The 17,750-nt window shown below is 33.5% G+C and overlaps 1 protein-coding gene across 3 annotated transcripts in view; it reads right to left on the bottom strand.

The window, feature by feature from the left end:
- Nucleotides 1-1,563: 1,563 nt before the first annotated feature.
- The window catches only part of ECHDC1 (ethylmalonyl-CoA decarboxylase 1), a 61,119-nt gene continuing 44,932 nt past the window's right edge, over nt 1,564-17,750 (bottom strand). For 2 of the 3 annotated variants that reach the window (XM_051997711.1, XM_051997710.1), the window contains exon 6: nt 1,564-2,670. In XM_051997711.1, the coding sequence (XP_051853671.1) occupies nt 2,262-2,670 (409 nt within the window). In that variant the 3' untranslated portion in view covers nt 1,564-2,261. The remainder of the gene's footprint in view (nt 2,671-17,750) is intronic. The other variant, XM_051997712.1, reaches the window with a different exon arrangement.

Consider the following 17,750-nt stretch of genomic DNA (forward strand, 5'->3'; position numbering starts at 1 on the left):
CACTGTGATGCACTATTCCATCTCCTTTAGGATTCCTAGATTTGGAATGGACATGCTTGCCAGATTACTTTTAGATTACTTTTTAGAAGATCTGGTGGGTCTCATCTGGGATGAATTGATGTTGGTGAAAGTTAATACAGACATATCAGCACTCCCAACAGAATTAATACAGGATATCTAGTAAATGTGATGGTGTGGAATATTTGGATGCCAGCAAGATATTTGTTAGTGTTTCTCTTAATAGCACTGTGGAAAAGATAAAGGTATAAGATGGCTTACAGTAAAAAATTGTCTGCAGATTGGTTATTGGATCCCATATCAACCAAGAAAGAGGTTTTCTTAGGCACAGTACCTGGAACATGTATCTTGACCTGAAGTATCAATTGCCATCTTTCTCCCTTTGATCCCATTCTGTTCAACATTTTCATAAATAATATGGATAAAAACATGGTGCTGCCTTCATGTTGGAAATAGCTGAAACACCTGGTAGCACTGTGAATATAATCACTGGTTATAGAGTCAAGAGACCAGAGTTCAAATCTACCTCAGACACCAACAGTACAAACAAGTCATCTAATTTGCTTGCCTCAGTTTCTTCAACTATACAATGGAGAAAATAATCATACCTACCTCTTTATGGTTGTAAGAATCAAATGACATATATTTGTTGCTTATTCAAAAGAAAAGAAGTAAGGAAGATAGCTAAAATATTGAATAACAAATTAGGATTTAAAAAGATCTTGACAAGTTAGGACAATGAGCCCCAAACTAAAACCAAAAAATTGAGGAACAAATGCTATGTTATAACAATGTTATGTTACAGGTTTTACTAGGTAAAAGTTCCTATTAAAAAAGGCCTGGGGGATTATTGACTGATTTTAAGTAGTCAAATTTGACATGATAGAAAAAATATTTAAACTTGGCTTATATTGCATTTTAAAAAACTAGGTTTGACATGAAAATTATGGTCCTATTATAATCTATACTAAGAGTTTATTTCTGGGTGTCATTTTAAGATGGGTATTGACGATTAGAAGCATATTCAGAGGATGGTGAGGAATTCAAGACTATGCTATCCTATGCAAGTACTAGTTGAAGGATTTGGGGAATCTCCATCATGGAGTTGTTTAATTAAAAAAAAGGTTTATTGGGAGTGAGAATGGGAATATCATTAAATTTTTGAAAGGCAAAGGGAGGTGGGATTAATCTTGGTTTAATATAGCGGTAGAAAGGGTATAAAAAGGAACACTTGGTGTAAAAAATTACAGACAAGTCAGATTACAACTCAATTTAGTGAAAACTTGCAGATTTTTCCAGAAATAACATGGGCTGCTAGAGCCTATTCTCCATTTTTGAGTGAATGAAAATTTGGTAGGATGTACTCTAGCAGGTAGATAATACTCATTTATGATTTGGGCTTAATCATCTGAATTTCCTTCCAGCATAGTTTATAAGTTTATTCCTTGATTCTCTTACATGAAGGCTAAAGTTTTTATAGTCTTGCATGCACTGTGGTTAATTGAATAAACATTGATGTAGCAATAAGCAAAAATACTCCACCAGTGTGAAACTAGTATTTTATTTTTCAATAGGTTGATGAGATTTATGTAATTGTAGAGATTTTTTTTTCTTATTAATCACTGGATCATAGAAATAGAGCTAGAAAGGACTTTAAAGGTCAGCATGTAGCCCCCTCTTTTTACAAGTTGAAGCTGAGGCGATGGTTAAGAGATTGCAGGGTTACAGAAGTCACAGTTCTAATGGGATTTAGATTCTAATTCTAAAATTCAGTTTCCTATCTGTTCACAATGCTGATCTTTTGACCAGATTTCTAAAAAGCTTTATTCATGTCCCTTGTTTGTTACACCAGTTATTAACCAATATGCCTCATCTAATTATTCCTTTGTAAAAAACAACAAAAAGCAAAACTAACAAAATCTAATTTTCCAGTATAAACATAAGATATTTGGCACATGTAGCCAACTTATATTCTTCTTAGAGGAAAGGAATGAACATAATATTGATAGATAAGAATCAAAAATAGTCTTTTCTTTAGTCTTCTGATCTTGGTTATTTAATGAAAAATAAAACAATTTCCCAACAACTTTCAAGATTAAAGGTCAGATTAGAGTAACAAATAATAATTTCCTCCCAGTATAGAAAAATTGCTACGGCTTATGTTTAATACAATATAAATGTTATACTTATGTTTTTAAAACATTTTTTAGTGGGAAGTGTTTATAAAATATGGTCTCTATAAACTACTTGTTAAATTTTTTTTTTTTAGCAACAGCTTCCAAATTAGCAGGTCCACCCCAAAGTGTGCTTAAAACGTCTCTTTCAGTCTCTAATGCCTCTTCTAAAGCAAGTTCTCTCCCTGATGAAACCACAGTTTTCAGAGCTCTAATTACTTCTGGTGGACCACTGATAAATTGTTGTAGCCATCTTCTTGCTTCTTCTAAAGATTGACTTCCATCAGACGATTGTAGAATTTCATCAGCTATTCCTATTTTCAGGGCTATTGTAGAATCCAATTTGAGAGCCCCACTTAATACTTTGAGGGTTTGTCTGCTGCCAACAATTTCAATCAGTCGGGCAGTTCCACCCCAACTTGGTATTATGCCCATTTCTTTATGGACAAATCTGATCTCACTTGATGGAGTCATAAGTCTATAAAAGGAAGAAAATAAATGACTAGTTAAATGTCTAAACCTAAATGTCTTTTCATTTTTTAATTTTAAAAACATGTTACTTTAAATTCTACCTTTGAATATGAGTCAAATTCTTTTTTGCATTATATATATGAATGAGTCAAGAAAAAAATTTAAGATTATGAAATCTGTCTTCATTAACTATGGATTCAGTATATACACACAGTATTTTATCCTAGAAATACAATCCCTTTGAAAATAGTGCTAAATTTTTTAAGAGCAGCCTAATTTTTTTTCAATGATACAGCTTTTGTGATTGCTGCATTATTTTCATTTAACTTTAAGATTGTAATGGAGAAATGTAGAATAATTTTATAAATGTTTTGATTACACAAGGAATGTTAAGTATATATAAGAAGGGAAAACTAGCATTGTTACTATTGGTCCTTCCACCCCTATATTCACAATGATAGTATAACGTGATTTCCAAGAGCAGGGGTAAATCACATTTTTATAAGGAGCCATTTATTTTTAAAAATCACTCAGGGAAGGAGAGCAGAAGGAAGAAAGGTATGCCAAAAAATAAGAACGTGAACAGAAAATGTGAGTATGTGAGCCTGCCATGCCCCCTTTCACCTTAGGATTTGTATTTCCATAAACAATTTTCTCACAGTATTGTTGATCCATCTTTGTTGGAACAGCTGATTGCCACCAAGAATCTCTACTTCAGACAATCTGATGCCTATTATTGGACTAATTCACTCAAATAGACTACCTTAGGAATGCATTTAATAATAGGACAAAATATGCACTCTACTCTCTTGGGCTTTCTTTGCTAGACTGATCTTCAGTAACCACGAATCTCAAACTGTAATGTCTTAGTGTTTGTTATAATAAAAAGAAAGAGACAGGCAGCTAGGTGGCACAGTGTGTAGAACACCAGCCCTGAAGTCAAGAGGATCTGAGTTCAAATTTGGCCTCAGACACACTTTCTAGTTGTGTGACCTTAGGCAAGTCATTTAACCCCAATTGCCTTAGCAAAAACAAAAACACATAAATAAAAAGAAACACTTGGAGATACTAATTTATGGGGAGTCTCTTCAATTTTGTTTCTGTACCCAGTGCACCTTTCATTTCTATAGTAATTATTTCGATTGATATTGTAAATCAGAACTGTGGTTTTATCAGTGAATCTTTTTATGACTACCATATTACTAAGAAACTGTCAGAAGAAAGACTTTTAAACTAAGTATATGCTTCAATAAAACAGCACAGTTTTAAAATCGAGTCAACAGATTTCTATTGTATATCAGGAACTATTAAATGCTGTGGATTAAAAAAAAAAAAAAAAAGGGAAAAACTAGTCCCTGTCCTCAAAGACTTCAACTGTCTAATGGGGAGACAATACACAAATAACTTTGCACTGAGGCAAAGGATAAATTGAAGACAATTTTGAAAGGAAGGCTTTTGGCAGAAGGTAAGGAATTTTACCTTAAAGGAAGGGATTCACTATGCTTTCAGTACATTTTATGATTAAGAAAACATAATTTTCAAAAAAACCTTTGAGACATACATTTTGGCTATCAAAGTTTTAGCAGAAACGGGAAAGGCAGGTAACATGGATTGGTAGCCCCTTTAGGGGAATGTGTTTTGTTTTGTTTTTTTAAATTGACAGCAACTTTCCCAAATATTTAAAATTTAATCTTTATGAACCTTTCGAATTATAGTTACTCTGGCACTGATTTCTTTGATTTGTATTTGTCGGGTCTGCTGCTTTGATTTTTATCATCCCATTTTCCACTTACTAAGATGGCAGAATCCACACATGGTGTTTTCCACCATTGATAATGAAAGATCAATAAGAATGTTGGCAAATATCTTTTTCATTTTCTCCAGTTCAGTCTTTAAGCATTTATCAGGTACCAGTTTTAAGTGTGATCCAAATGCAAAAAAGAGTTTTACTCTCTGAAAGTTCAAATTCCATTGTAATTATTAAGGGAAGCAGGAGTACTACCAGACTTTCACTGATCATAAAGGATATATTCAAATTAAATTACTCATATTTGGGGAAGAATTCTAAAAATTTGGATATTCAGAAAGATTTTGTAGGAGATACAAATGATTGTAGCTGGGGTTAAGGAATGCTTTATTCAGGAAAGGGCTAGTAAGCCCTAAGAAGTGCACGTATAATCATGGAATGCTGCAAGTTGGTGAAGGGATTTAAAGTCTAAACATAATTTTTACATTTTATCCCAGAGGCAACTGAGAGCTTCCGAAGCTTGAACTGGAGGATGAGAAATAGACTTCTATCAATTTGATAAGCTGTGTGGAGATAACTTCCAGAAAGGAGAGGCTTAAGGCAGGGACACTGCTAGGCAGTTATTGTAATAGTCCAGGTAAGAAATGATGAGAGCTGGAGGTAGTGTGGTGGTAGTGTGACAGAGAGACCAAAGTAGATAAGAGGAAAGAGATCCACAACTGTTTGTCACCATCATGTGATTGTAACCTATATATCTCCAGTTAATTGAAAAAGTAAATTGAAATAACAGTAACACCAATGACCTGATTCACTAAATTAACAATCAGAAGAACTGATAAACACCTCTAAACTTGGTAAATATCTGAGGCTCCCCTTCTGCTCTAAACACTCAAAACTGCCCCAAAATATCTTTGAAATAGATTTTCTTGTAGAAAAATAAGAGGAAATTGAAATGACAATCTTTAAAGATAGAAAATCATTAGGTTTTCTGAAATTAACTTGAATTTATATTCCTAACGCCTAATCAAATGATGCTTCAATCCCATCACCAAAAACAAACCACCTTTTCTCAGTTTCCCATTTAATCTAACAAATTCTTCCAACCTGAGAACTTAGAATAGTGAATTCAGCCACCTAGAAGAATAGGAACTTTGTCTTAAACAGCTGTGAATGCCCAGCTCAGTATTAAACTACCATTCACAAAGAAAAATAGTTATTAAAACCACTTCAAAATTAATTTTTCCCTTTTTTTGTCTTCCTGTTTCCAGAATGATATCATACTTCCTGTTCAGAAAGATGGAGACATAACTTTTATGTAAAAGCAGAAAATATATAACTTGACTTGCTAGTTGATTAAAAAAAATTAAATAATAATGGAAATGAAAGACCTAAGTTTTTATTTTTTAAAACAGGATTCATGAGAGCATTTTTTAAAATAGTGAGCTTACTGTTCTAAATCACTTAAGTAAAAGATTATCCTTATATAATACAAATTAATGAGGCTTAATCGCCTTGAACATTTTATCAAGTTCATTAAATCTATCCTTATACTATTGTAGCATAGTCTGCAATTGATGACTACAGAAAGATGCAACAAAGAAATACATAGTGATATGCCAATTAGGAAAATCACATGGATTATGATAAACATAATGAAAGTTGTAGATTTTAAATTGTAGGGCAAGAAATCATTTTGATATGTATAATTAAAGACACTCACAGAAAGGCAATATTCATTGTTTTAACTATTTTACTAATGGTTAAGATGAACGTCTTTGCCCTCTCATATTTTCCATTTTTGAAAGCTAGGCTTCTTTTCTGAACTAAAACCTGAAAACAGAGACGAAATCTTTTAAAATTAAAAAAAAAAAATTGTCTAGACAACTTGAATATTTGTCCGTTAGAACAACTGCTTAAAGTTGGTTTTAACCTGACATTATATTCAAAGCTGGTCTCAGATACTTAACTAGCTGTGTGACCATAGACAAGATACTTAACCCTGTTTATCTCAGTTCCTCATTCATAAAATGAGGCCAAGAAAACCCTAAATAGGGTCATGAAGAATCAGACATAACTGAAACGACTGAACAACAAATTACTAATTTTTTTTTAAACAGCATCATTGCATTGATTTTTTTTTTTGGTTTTATTTTGTGAATAGCTTGATTCTAAAAACTGGGATGAAAGGGTTCCTTTTAGGGGCAGCTAGGTAGCGCAGTGGATAGAGCACCAGCCCTGAAGTCAGGAGGACCAGAATTCAAATCTGGTATCAGACACTTAATACCACCAAGCTGTGTAACCCTAGGCAAGTCACTTAATCCCGATTGCCTCAGGGGGAAAAAAAGTGTTCCTTTTAAAAACTGGCTATTAAGGAATAAGGAAATTAAATTTTTGATTTAAAAATGTACAGATGTAACATTTTGAATAACATTTCTTTGTCACCAAGGCGATTGGACTCTCTAATATATGAAATATCTTGCACATGGAATAATTGAATGTAAGAGATGAAAGAAGCCATATAAAACACCTCATCCAATCCTCTTATTTTATAGATGATGAAATTGAAGCCCAGGTAGGTATTATGATTTACCCAAGGTCATAGAAGCCATAGAAAGTATATAAAAGTGTAAGAGCTAGACTGGAACCTGAGCATTCTCTCTAGTTTGCAGCATTTATAATAAGTTATGGATAATTTTTTTGAGGGGAAAGATGGTGTCAAACAGTGACTTTTTCCTGCTTTTTTTTGGGGGGGGGGAGTGGGGAGGTTGATTAGATGCTAGGAAACAAAGCCAAATAAATCCAATATCTACCTAGAGGAATGATCACATTTCAAATGCCTGGTAAAATTTTTTCCTTCTGTTCTTTTAAGGGTCTTTGTCCAGCTTTTATTCTTAATTGCCACATTTACTTTTTATAAACTCCCTCAATGCCTTTTGGAATTTAGGTGTATTAGAAATCCTATTTTAAAAAAAATCAACATATTTAAAATCATGATTTGCTGATGTGGGGAAACGGATATTTCTGCATTGCCTTCTATACTAATCAAGAAGATTTAATTTAGATGCACTCATTTTTTATTTTAAAATTTATTTTTAGATATGTATATATATGTGTGTGTATGCATTATATATATATATATACACACTAATACACATATACACATTCTTCTTTTTTTTTTTTCTTAACATCTTTCCATATGAATCATTTATTACATTTATTGCCAGGTGCAGGCACTGTGTACTAGGTGTTACGAAGGGGAAAAAAAAAGATTCCTATTCTCAAATACCTTGCATTATATTTGTGTGAAAAGAACACTGACATAATAGCTATATATGAGAACAAATAAAATATAAGATAATTTTTGATAGGGAAGGTCAGGCCTTATGTAGGAGGTAGCCCTAGATCTGAGTACTGAATGAAGGTAGAGATTTTGTGGGGTGGAGATGAGACAATACATTTCTTCTATGGGAAACGGGCTATTCAGTGTCATGAAGGGAGGCATTGGATTGTTACATGAGGAAATAATTTATTTGAATTGTAGACAGTATCAGGGATATCAAAAGTATAATTAATGAGCCTAGAAAAGTTCTAGTGGAGTCAGACTGAAGCATCTTAAATGCCAAACTTGGGGATTTGTATGTGATCATAAAGGTAACTGAGAATATTTGTAGCTTGAGTAGGGAGCAACATATTTGTGCTCTAGGAAAATCAACCTGGCAGCTTTGAAGATTGTATGATCTGGAAAATGACTAGAAGCAAGGAGATCACATAAGCAACTTGCAGCTAATCTGAGCTCAATCAGAGACGTGGTTGTATGAGTGGAAAAAGGACAGATTTTAGAAAGTGTGAAGCAAAAATGATTAGATGGAGGAGGGGGGGAGGCTGGAGGGAACAGTTGAAGACAAAATAGCAAAGTCAACCAAAGCAGAGGGTTTAGAGTAGAAAAAGAAATGCTGAGTTGTGTTTTAATCTCTAAATTATCTCTAAATCTCTAAAAAGTACAGTGATAATATATCCCAAATACTTAACTTTAACCTGAGCATAATTTATGTATTAAACTAAGAATGTGTCTCAGAATTCTTACCGGTATACTACCTAATCTTGATTTTATAAAGTTGCATGACAACTATAGTTATATATATTTATATATAATTATACTATAATTCATAATCATTTTAACAAGTGGAAAGAATCTTCCAGCTATAAACTAGTTCTGAAATTAGTAGTAAATTTATTATGCCATATTGAAGGAAAGAAGTTTGTTGAAGATGTCAGACAAATTTTGCACACTCTAATATGCCTGTGCCATTACTTATAGGTAGACAGAACCATCTAGAATTGTTGAAATGGAAATCTCAAGTAGTAGGATCCCAACTATATAAATGTTTACATTTATATAGTTGGGATCTTTCTGTTGAGAGGGAAGGTGAAAGGGATGTGGAAAAATTGGAGATGTTAGGGGAGGGAAAGGACAAAGTGTTTGGCAGCATACACAGTCCTTTGCCAGTTGCTGGTGGGAGGGGGAAGAATATGACATTTGTGCATGATAATGATTCTTTTTATAAATTAATCACAGTAGAACATTTCAGTCTTTGTAGTGAAGGATGAGAAGTAGGTAACAATGGAATTATAAAGCTATGATGTTTGTACTGTAGAGTTAGGATTATATTGTTTCTAGACTTGAATTAAAGGGTTTCAAAATCCAAGTGGTGTTAGATGATAGAACTACATACACCCAGACTATATAGCCTGGCATATAGTCCTAAAGCTTTTATATAATTATTATACTACCTCTTCAAGATTGATACAAGACCTTAATAGATACTGCTTTAAAAATTTTTTTTTATTGCTATCTTACATTTTTACATTACCCTACATGTGCCCCTGTATTCAACCCATTCTCTTAGAAAGCCATTTCTTCCTCTCAGTGTTCATAACTAAAATGAGGGACATATACTACAACCAAAAATCAGCTATCCAGCAAAATTAAGCATTGTGTTTTGGGGAAAAGATGGACATTCAATGAAATAGGGAATTTGTGATCATTTTTGATAAGACAAACATAAAAAGGTAAAAAGGAAAAAATTTTAAATGTTAAAATGCTTATATCCCTACATGGGAAGATGATACATGTAAGTCTTGAGAACTTTATGTTTGGGGAGTTAGAAGGAGAATACTTGGAGGGTATAAATTGATTTAACATGATGACATAAAAAATAAAATAGGGATGGAAAAGGGATTCTACTAGAAGAAGAGAAAAAGGAAGGTAAAATGTGGTAAATTACATCAAATGGAAAGGCATAAAAGACCTGTTACAGTTAAGGGAAAGAAGAGGGGGGATGAGCAGTGTTTGAATGTTAATCTCATCCAATTTAGTTCAAAGAGGGAATAAGATACATATTTAGTATAAAAATTTGTCTAAAAAGAAGTAAGGAGAGGGGAAGGCTTATAGGAGAGTATGCAGAGATAAAGGGGAGAAAGGCAGAGTGAGGGAGGTGGTGGTCAGAAGCATCTTAAGTATAGCATCATTGACTAAAATAATCTCTTATCCTCAATCCTAATTAACTGCAAAACCACAGAATAGTAGAAGTGATTTTTTAAGCACATTCTACATAGGATATTGTGTTTACAATTAGAAATACAAATGAATACACAGTTTCTGTTCTTAAGGAGTTTGCAATTTAATGAAAGGAAAGAGATTTTAGTTCCTTAAATCAAAGCATGAGGAAACAAATCCTCAGAAGTTAAGTAATTTGTCCAAGATTAAACAAGAGTCTTGTCCTATTCTTCTATAGAATTTTTCATTCTACATAATGATTATTAGTATGGGTGAGGATTTGGGAAGATTTTTTTTGGGGGAGGAAGGACTGGACTGATCATGAGAGAAAGTTTAATGGTATTGCTTTAATAAGCATTTATAATCATAGTGCTACTGTATATTGATTTTCATGATTTCTACACAACCTTCCTGAAGTAAAAGACCATATTTGTTAAATGACATGGGGATAACTAAGCAGAGGTCAAGATAAAGGCAAGACAAAGTGACTGTTGCTTCCCAGATGGGTGTAGTCTTTTAGATTCAGCAATATATCCAAATACAGGCCCAAGGAATGGAATAAAGGCCCAGTCCATCTGTTTGATCTCAACATCATAGGGGATTCTACTAATATAAGGAGAATCTGTGAAATGACTTCCATCAATAGAATCATACCAGATCACAAAATGACCTAAAACTTAAATATTCATATTAAGCATCCACCAATAATGTTCAAGAAATTGGGAATGTTTTACCTGGTAAAGAGAAAACTTAGGATAGACATTTTAAGTTTTCAAAAATTTAAAGGGCTATTACATGGAAGAAAGTTTAGAATTGATTTTACTTAGCTCCAAGAGATAAAATCAATAGGCAAAAGTTTTAATAAGATTTTAACTAAATAAAAGGAACAATTTCATAGCAATTAGAGCTGTTCGGAAACTGCATGAGCTGTCTTGGAAGTCTTAGAGTGTCTATAATGTGCAAGGCTCTATACTAAACATTTAACAAGTATCTCATTTGAGCCACACAATAACCTTGTAAGGTAGATGGTGTTTTTTCATCCCCATTTTACACTTGAAGAAACTGAAGCAGAAGTTAAGTGACTTGTCTATGATTACAAGTTTATTTAAGTGTCTTATAACTCCAGGCCAAGGATGCTATATTGTCCTGCCTAGTTTAGTTCTCATTTAGTGAAGAACTTTACACACAAGCTGGCTGATGATTACTGCATTGCAGAGGAAGTTCATGCTTTAGCTATGGTTTAAACTAGAAGATCTCTTGAGTTCTCATTCAAACCTGAGAATCTTTGAGCTTTGGAAATGAGGGAGAGGGTAACTGGTTCCTTTTTTCTCTTCTAAATGATCCTGTGTATCACACTTTCTACCGAAAACCATTATTGAAATAAATTCTAATGTATCTCCAAAACAAACTTTATTTTACATATTTGCCTATTTTTATGTTTATTCCCCTCTATCTCCCCCACAACTCCCAAACACACATAAATGTAAGCTTGATGCCAGGAACTTTTTTTTCTTTGTATCTCTATAATCTATCACAGTGTCTTACACATGGTATGCACTTAATAATATTGAGTTGAACTAAAGATATTTCCTCTAAAGATAGTCACTTTTTTTCTACATTTAGAATGCGAAGTGGAATAAATGTAGTATACTAACTTTAAAAAACTTTTTGTTTAAATTGTTTAAATCACCATTTTCAGGAGTGGTTAAGAATAAGGGAGAATGAAAGGGGAAGCATATGTTCTAATTGAAAAATGATTATTAAATGAAAACAATGAATATATGTAGATTAGCACCATTTTAGAAAATGTGAGGAAAAATCATGTTTCTGGAATTTAGAAAAAAAAGTCCTGGAACTCTTTCCTCATTAAAAAAAGGGCAAGTGCCATGCCTATCTAATTGGAAAAATGTTTATAAGATATATGTTCATTGCTTTTTTATTTTTATTAAAGCTTTTTATTTTTCAGAATATATCTGTGGACAATTCTTCAAATTACCCCTTGCAAAACCTTGTATTCCAATTTTTCCCTCCTTCCCCCACTCCCTCCCCTAGGTGGAAAGTGGTCTAGTACATGATAAACATGGTAGAAATATATGTTAAATCCAATATATGCATACATATTTATACAACTATCATGCTGCACCAGAAAAATCAAATCAAACCAGTTAAAAAAAAGAGAAGCAAAATAAAATGCAAGCAAACGACAACAAAAAGTGTTCATTGCTTTTTTAGAAATATGTAATCTTTGACATTTCATAAAGGAAAATGTAAAGCAAATCAATTCCTATTTATTGGCAATCCCTAAAATATTAACTATAACATCATGTTTTTGTTTGTACCTACTCTATTAAGGTATAATTTTGGAGCTACAAAATTGTATTTTTATTCAACAGAACAGGACGTACTTGGGAGACTTTATCATGATCACAAAGGGGCTAAAGTTAAAGAGTCAAAGAAAAATCGCTGGAGAGCCATGACTATTGACATTCAGGCATAAGTCAAGACAATAAGTTATTTATGAAACTGAGTAACTTTTAAGGGTCCTGAGTTAGGTGCCAGCCTCAGAAATCACATTCTCAAAAAAAGTTTAAAATGTTTTTAATAGTTGAGCCTTTGTCTTCTACCAGTAACTTAGTATTTATAGAAATTGGCAAATATTTTGCAAGGGGGAAGGTGGTAAAAAAGGGGAGGGGGAGACAGCAGTAAGGCAATCAGGATTAAGTGACTTGCCCAAGGTCATACAGCTAACATGTGGCCAGTATCTCGGGCCAAATTTGAACTCGGGTCCTCCTGACTTCAGAACTGGCGCTCTATCCACTGCACCACCTAGCTGCCTCCCCCCATTCCTTTATTTTGCTGAGGCAATTGGGATTAAGTGATTTGCCCAGGGTCACAAAGCTAGAAAGTATTAAGTTTCTGAGTCTGTATTTGAACTCAGGTCCTCCTGACTTCAGGGCCAATACTCTATCCACTTAACCAAATAGCTGTCCAACTGTTTAATATTTTTTAAAATACCTCTTTGAGAGTTGAAAAAATAAAAATATGGATTACAAAATTTTAAGTAGTTACAAAACTGGAAAAGAATACTGGCATTCTTCATTGATTATTTAGGATATATAAATCAAATTACATTCATAAATTATTTCTACCATAAGGGCTAACTTTATCATCAATTGTATGATATTCTGAATATGTTAAAAAGTATGACTGAAAAAATGGGAAAGAAATTATTGGAAATTAGTCACATTTTTCTGTTTCTTTTAGTCACTTGAATTTTTTCAGATAAAAGGAAGTCTGTTACCTGTGATGAAAAGGATTCTAAGCAGCTAGAGATACTAGTTTTCAAATCATATGAATCATCTGAGTTTAAAAAGTTTCAAGTTTTCTTACTAAAAACTAATTTCCTCATGGGATATTTTATATTAAAAATGGTCATGGAGTATATAACCTAATTTAGTATGCCAGGGTCTGATTTACCTTTAGTTTGATATATCTTATCATCAACTAGAGTTTGTATGTAGTTGGGAAAATATAAAATGTTCTAAGTTCCTGTTCTTTTTGGCTTGAGACATTAGTTATATCTTATATAATGAATTTATCTCCCAACTCTGTCAGTCACTAATGAAATAGGATGGCGCCAAATAGATGAGTATGCCAATCAAGTAAGCACTTTGCAGCATTAAGTCAAAGCTGTACATCAAGGAAGACATGCTAAACACTAAAAAGGAGCCTGCACATATGTCTGAAAAAGATGCAGAATGCTGCAGATGAAAACCTTTCTAGTGTTCTTTTGCAGCAACTATATCTTTATATAGACACATATGGTATAGAGATACACACATACACACATATAAATGAATAAATTAAAACATTTTTGAATGTATAATATTATATGTGCCAAGCATTGGAAATACAATATGAGCAAAACAACCCCTGCTCTCGAGAAGCTTACATTCTAATAGGGGAAGACTAATCACATAAAGAGTAGAAGACTAGGGGAGAAAACATGGCAACATGGTTTAGAAATGGCCAGAAAATGATGTGGAGGCCTGATTTCATGCAAGTGAAAGCTAAAAATTGCACCTGTCAGAACCCACCATTCAAAGAGCAGAGCAGGTTCCCATGAGGGAAATGAAGATGGCCAGAGTATTATGTGTAGCATGGTTTGGAAATGGGCAGTGAATTTTTGTGTACTATACATACACATGGGTGATAATTTGGGAGCTAGCTCTCAAGATTGGTTCAAAGTATCAGAGAAGATCAAGTGGAGCTAGGCTATTTGGAGACCCCACAACAAAAATAATTGCTATTTCTGAGAATAAAAGAATAGGAAATCTTCAGAGAACTCAGTAGAGCCTTATGAATTAAATCACCACAAATTTTAAAAGGTTTAATATTTTGGATGAGAGACAATATGCATAGTTAATACAGGGACAGATTTGGGGAAAAGATATGGATTCAAAACCTTCCTTTGATACAAATTGGCTATGTTACCCTACATAAGTTACTTTACCACATAGAGTCCACAGGGAACACAAAGTACAAATTAAAATTTCCTTTCCAGGGAGTTCTCTATCCACTAGATTTAAAAAAAAAAGCCTAAACCCCTCAAATTCTTGATTTATCTTTATCATGTTTTGTATGTGTGTAAATACTTATGCACATTAATCAGAAACATACATACACAAACATCTTTCTAGACTTTAACTTTGTAATCTGTTATATATTTTAAAGAAAAAATGAAAAGCAAAATTTAAGTATCTTAAAAATCATTTTCTTGGGTTTTGGACTCAGTTTGTAGTCGTCAGGATTTTAATTAATATATTAAGGGGCCTAACTAATGGAGAGTGAGCACAATAATCATTAAAAATGACAGTAGCAAGTACAGTTTAGGTACAATGTCTTCAGTTAGAAATTTTGAAGAACTAGCTATTAATGGGGGAACCTAACTTTGAATTTTATATACATCTTCCTTGACAATGGTAAACACATCTCCCTGTTTCAGATCTCAATAGATAGTGAATACAAAGCTGGCCTTGTACTAATGTACATTTTTTATCAATAAATTTGATGATTATATTGAAGATGTGTTATCTGCCTTAATTAGATCATCAGTTGACAAAAACCTTCACAGAAAAAAAAAGACTATGTTAAATAACAGAATCACATTTGCAGAATATATGAGTATTAGGTCAAAATTGACAATGACAGGTACTCAATAAACATCTATATGCAATATATTTACTATGATGTACTTGCTATTCAATATGCTTAATATTCAATGTATTGCACTAGGAATGAAAAAATACCACTGTATACATTTTTATAATGTTTTATAATTTAAAAAAACATACAGTGCTTCATCATAAGATAAAAAAACCTAAAAGATAAACAGGGCACAGTATTATCTTCATTTTAGAAAGAAGAAAAGTTTAATACAGGTTAATAAAGGTTAATGCTTATAACATATTTTGCAAAGCCAAGACTAAACCTAGGCTAGGGCTTCTAATGTCTAACTTAATTCTTTTTATTATATCATGTTACTTTTCAGATTAAAGTATTGCATTTAGGAGAAAAAACAATCTACAGAACATGTTATATGATTAAAAATTAAAATTTGAGGATAAATTTATACAAATTCCATGTTAAAATAATACAGTTTCTCTGAATTATCTATCCTATATTGTTAAATGTGCCTCTAGCCTATTTCATTAAATGAGTCTTTCCAAGGAGCTCTATTTTCAGGCCACTTGCCTCTTGGGTCTTTGGTACAGAGCCTTCCAAAGGGAGAGCTATGTCATCTCTGGAAAAAGGCCATTTGGCTCTTGGCCTCAGGAAACACTGCAGGAACTGTTCTGCAAGTCCTCCCAGGATCAGACCCACCTCAAACTACCAGGTCCTGATTCTTGTCTAGACTTTGCCAAGACATAATTTCACCTGTCTTGCTACCTGTGAGGTGTGTGCTTTCTAAATCTTCACATAAAATCACCACTTGCTACAAGATTGGGCCTGAAGGAAAGGACCTTGTTGAAGTACCTAATCATCTGCCTCCCTCAAAAGACCTTCCTCAAGCCACCAATTCTCTACCTCAACTCATAATGATTAGCATAAATCCATCCCCAAATTCTTCACAGCCTAATGATTTTAAACTCCTGGATATCAAACAAAAACCATATACCATGGCTAATTCCCTTTCTCTTATCTTGCAAATCCCACTCTTAAATATGTGACCCTTTCACTATATCCTCTGTAATGACTGCTCTATAATTAACAAATTTCCTTTCATATTAAACTATTTCCTAATGATATCACATCCTTGGCAACCCTTTACATACTGGTGGTATTTTCATTCATAATTCCCATGTTCACCAAGTTTAAAATTCCTTTATCTGATTCTTTATCATTCCATCTTTCCCTCTACCTTGCTTAACTTTGCTCTTTTTCCTCACTGAGGAGAGAGAAAAAGGAGGAGGGGGAGGGAGGAAAGGAGAGACTTTTTGCAAATAAGTCTGAATAGGTTTTTTTTTTTTTTTGGGGGGGGGGGTCAGAAAACTAGGCAGGGCAGTCTTGAATTACAAGACCACTTACTGAGGAGGAAAGTACCTTGTTAAAGAACCTTCTATGGTTCAAGGCTTAAAAGTATTTTGTTATCTTTGCGTACATGCAAGAGAAAAGCATCATCCTACACTTTGATACTAGCATTAAGGCAAGGTAATGAACCATTAATTGATTGTATTAATGGGTTGCATCTCCTAGGAGCTATTAGGAAACACTGCTGATCGAGGGTTTCTGGAAGGGTTTAAGTGCTATCCCATTCATCTGCTAGCTCAGCATGTGGGATCACAGTAATTATCTGGACCTAAAAGTACAACTAAATGATTGATTGGAGAATGGAAGAGGGGTTGGATCTTTACCAAAAAGGACAGAAGTCAGTCAAGGAAAAGTGAGAAAGCCTGAAGCTAATGTAACTGACATCTGGCCAAAAGCCTCAGTCACCCAGTTTGCTAGACAATAGATTTTGGAATCACTCCCTTGGCTTGGCACTTCAGCTAAAACATACATAGATGGAAATCATCAATACAAAGACAAGAAAATAAATCTGGCTGAGAATGAGGTGGGAATTTTTAACTAGGGACAAGGGAAAAGGAAGGAAAGGAAAGACCAGAAGTAATCAGAAACTGAAAGAGAAACTTGGGGTAAGGGATTGACAAAAGAATCATTTTACCATATTTTAATCACTTAGGAGAAATGCTTTGGAACCTTAGGTAGGGGGCAATTAAAACAAGTAAATTTCTAAAACACTGAGGTTCCAGAGAGGTTGAGATCCTGGTATGAAAACAGTAGTAGGGAACATAGGAGTATCATTAAAGGAATTATGTTGCCAACATTTACATAGAATTTTCAGGTTTGCAAACTGCTTTATTTATAAATTATGTGTGTGGTATTTGATTATCATGACTACCCTAAGAGGTAAGCGCTATTATGATCCTCATTTTTACAGTGAGCTAGATTAAGGGTACCCAAGATCACACGCGTAGGTAGTGTCTTGGGTAGTATTTGAATGGAAGTCTTTCTGACTTCACTAAATCACCTATTTACCCACTGACAGTCCCTGACAAACAAATTTTTATTATGTTTTAAAAAAGCATCTATGCTGTCTGAGCATCAGTGTGATAGTTGTTTCTCTTCTCCCATTTCTTCTAGGTAAGTCAGATAATGTGGCCTGGAATGGGAAAATCTCTGCAAAAGACAAACATTATATTTGCACTACAATTTGTGCAGG

This window comes from Antechinus flavipes, chromosome 4, assembly GCF_016432865.1.
Source record: "Antechinus flavipes isolate AdamAnt ecotype Samford, QLD, Australia chromosome 4, AdamAnt_v2, whole genome shotgun sequence".
Classification (NCBI taxonomy): domain Eukaryota; kingdom Metazoa; phylum Chordata; class Mammalia; order Dasyuromorphia; family Dasyuridae; genus Antechinus; species Antechinus flavipes.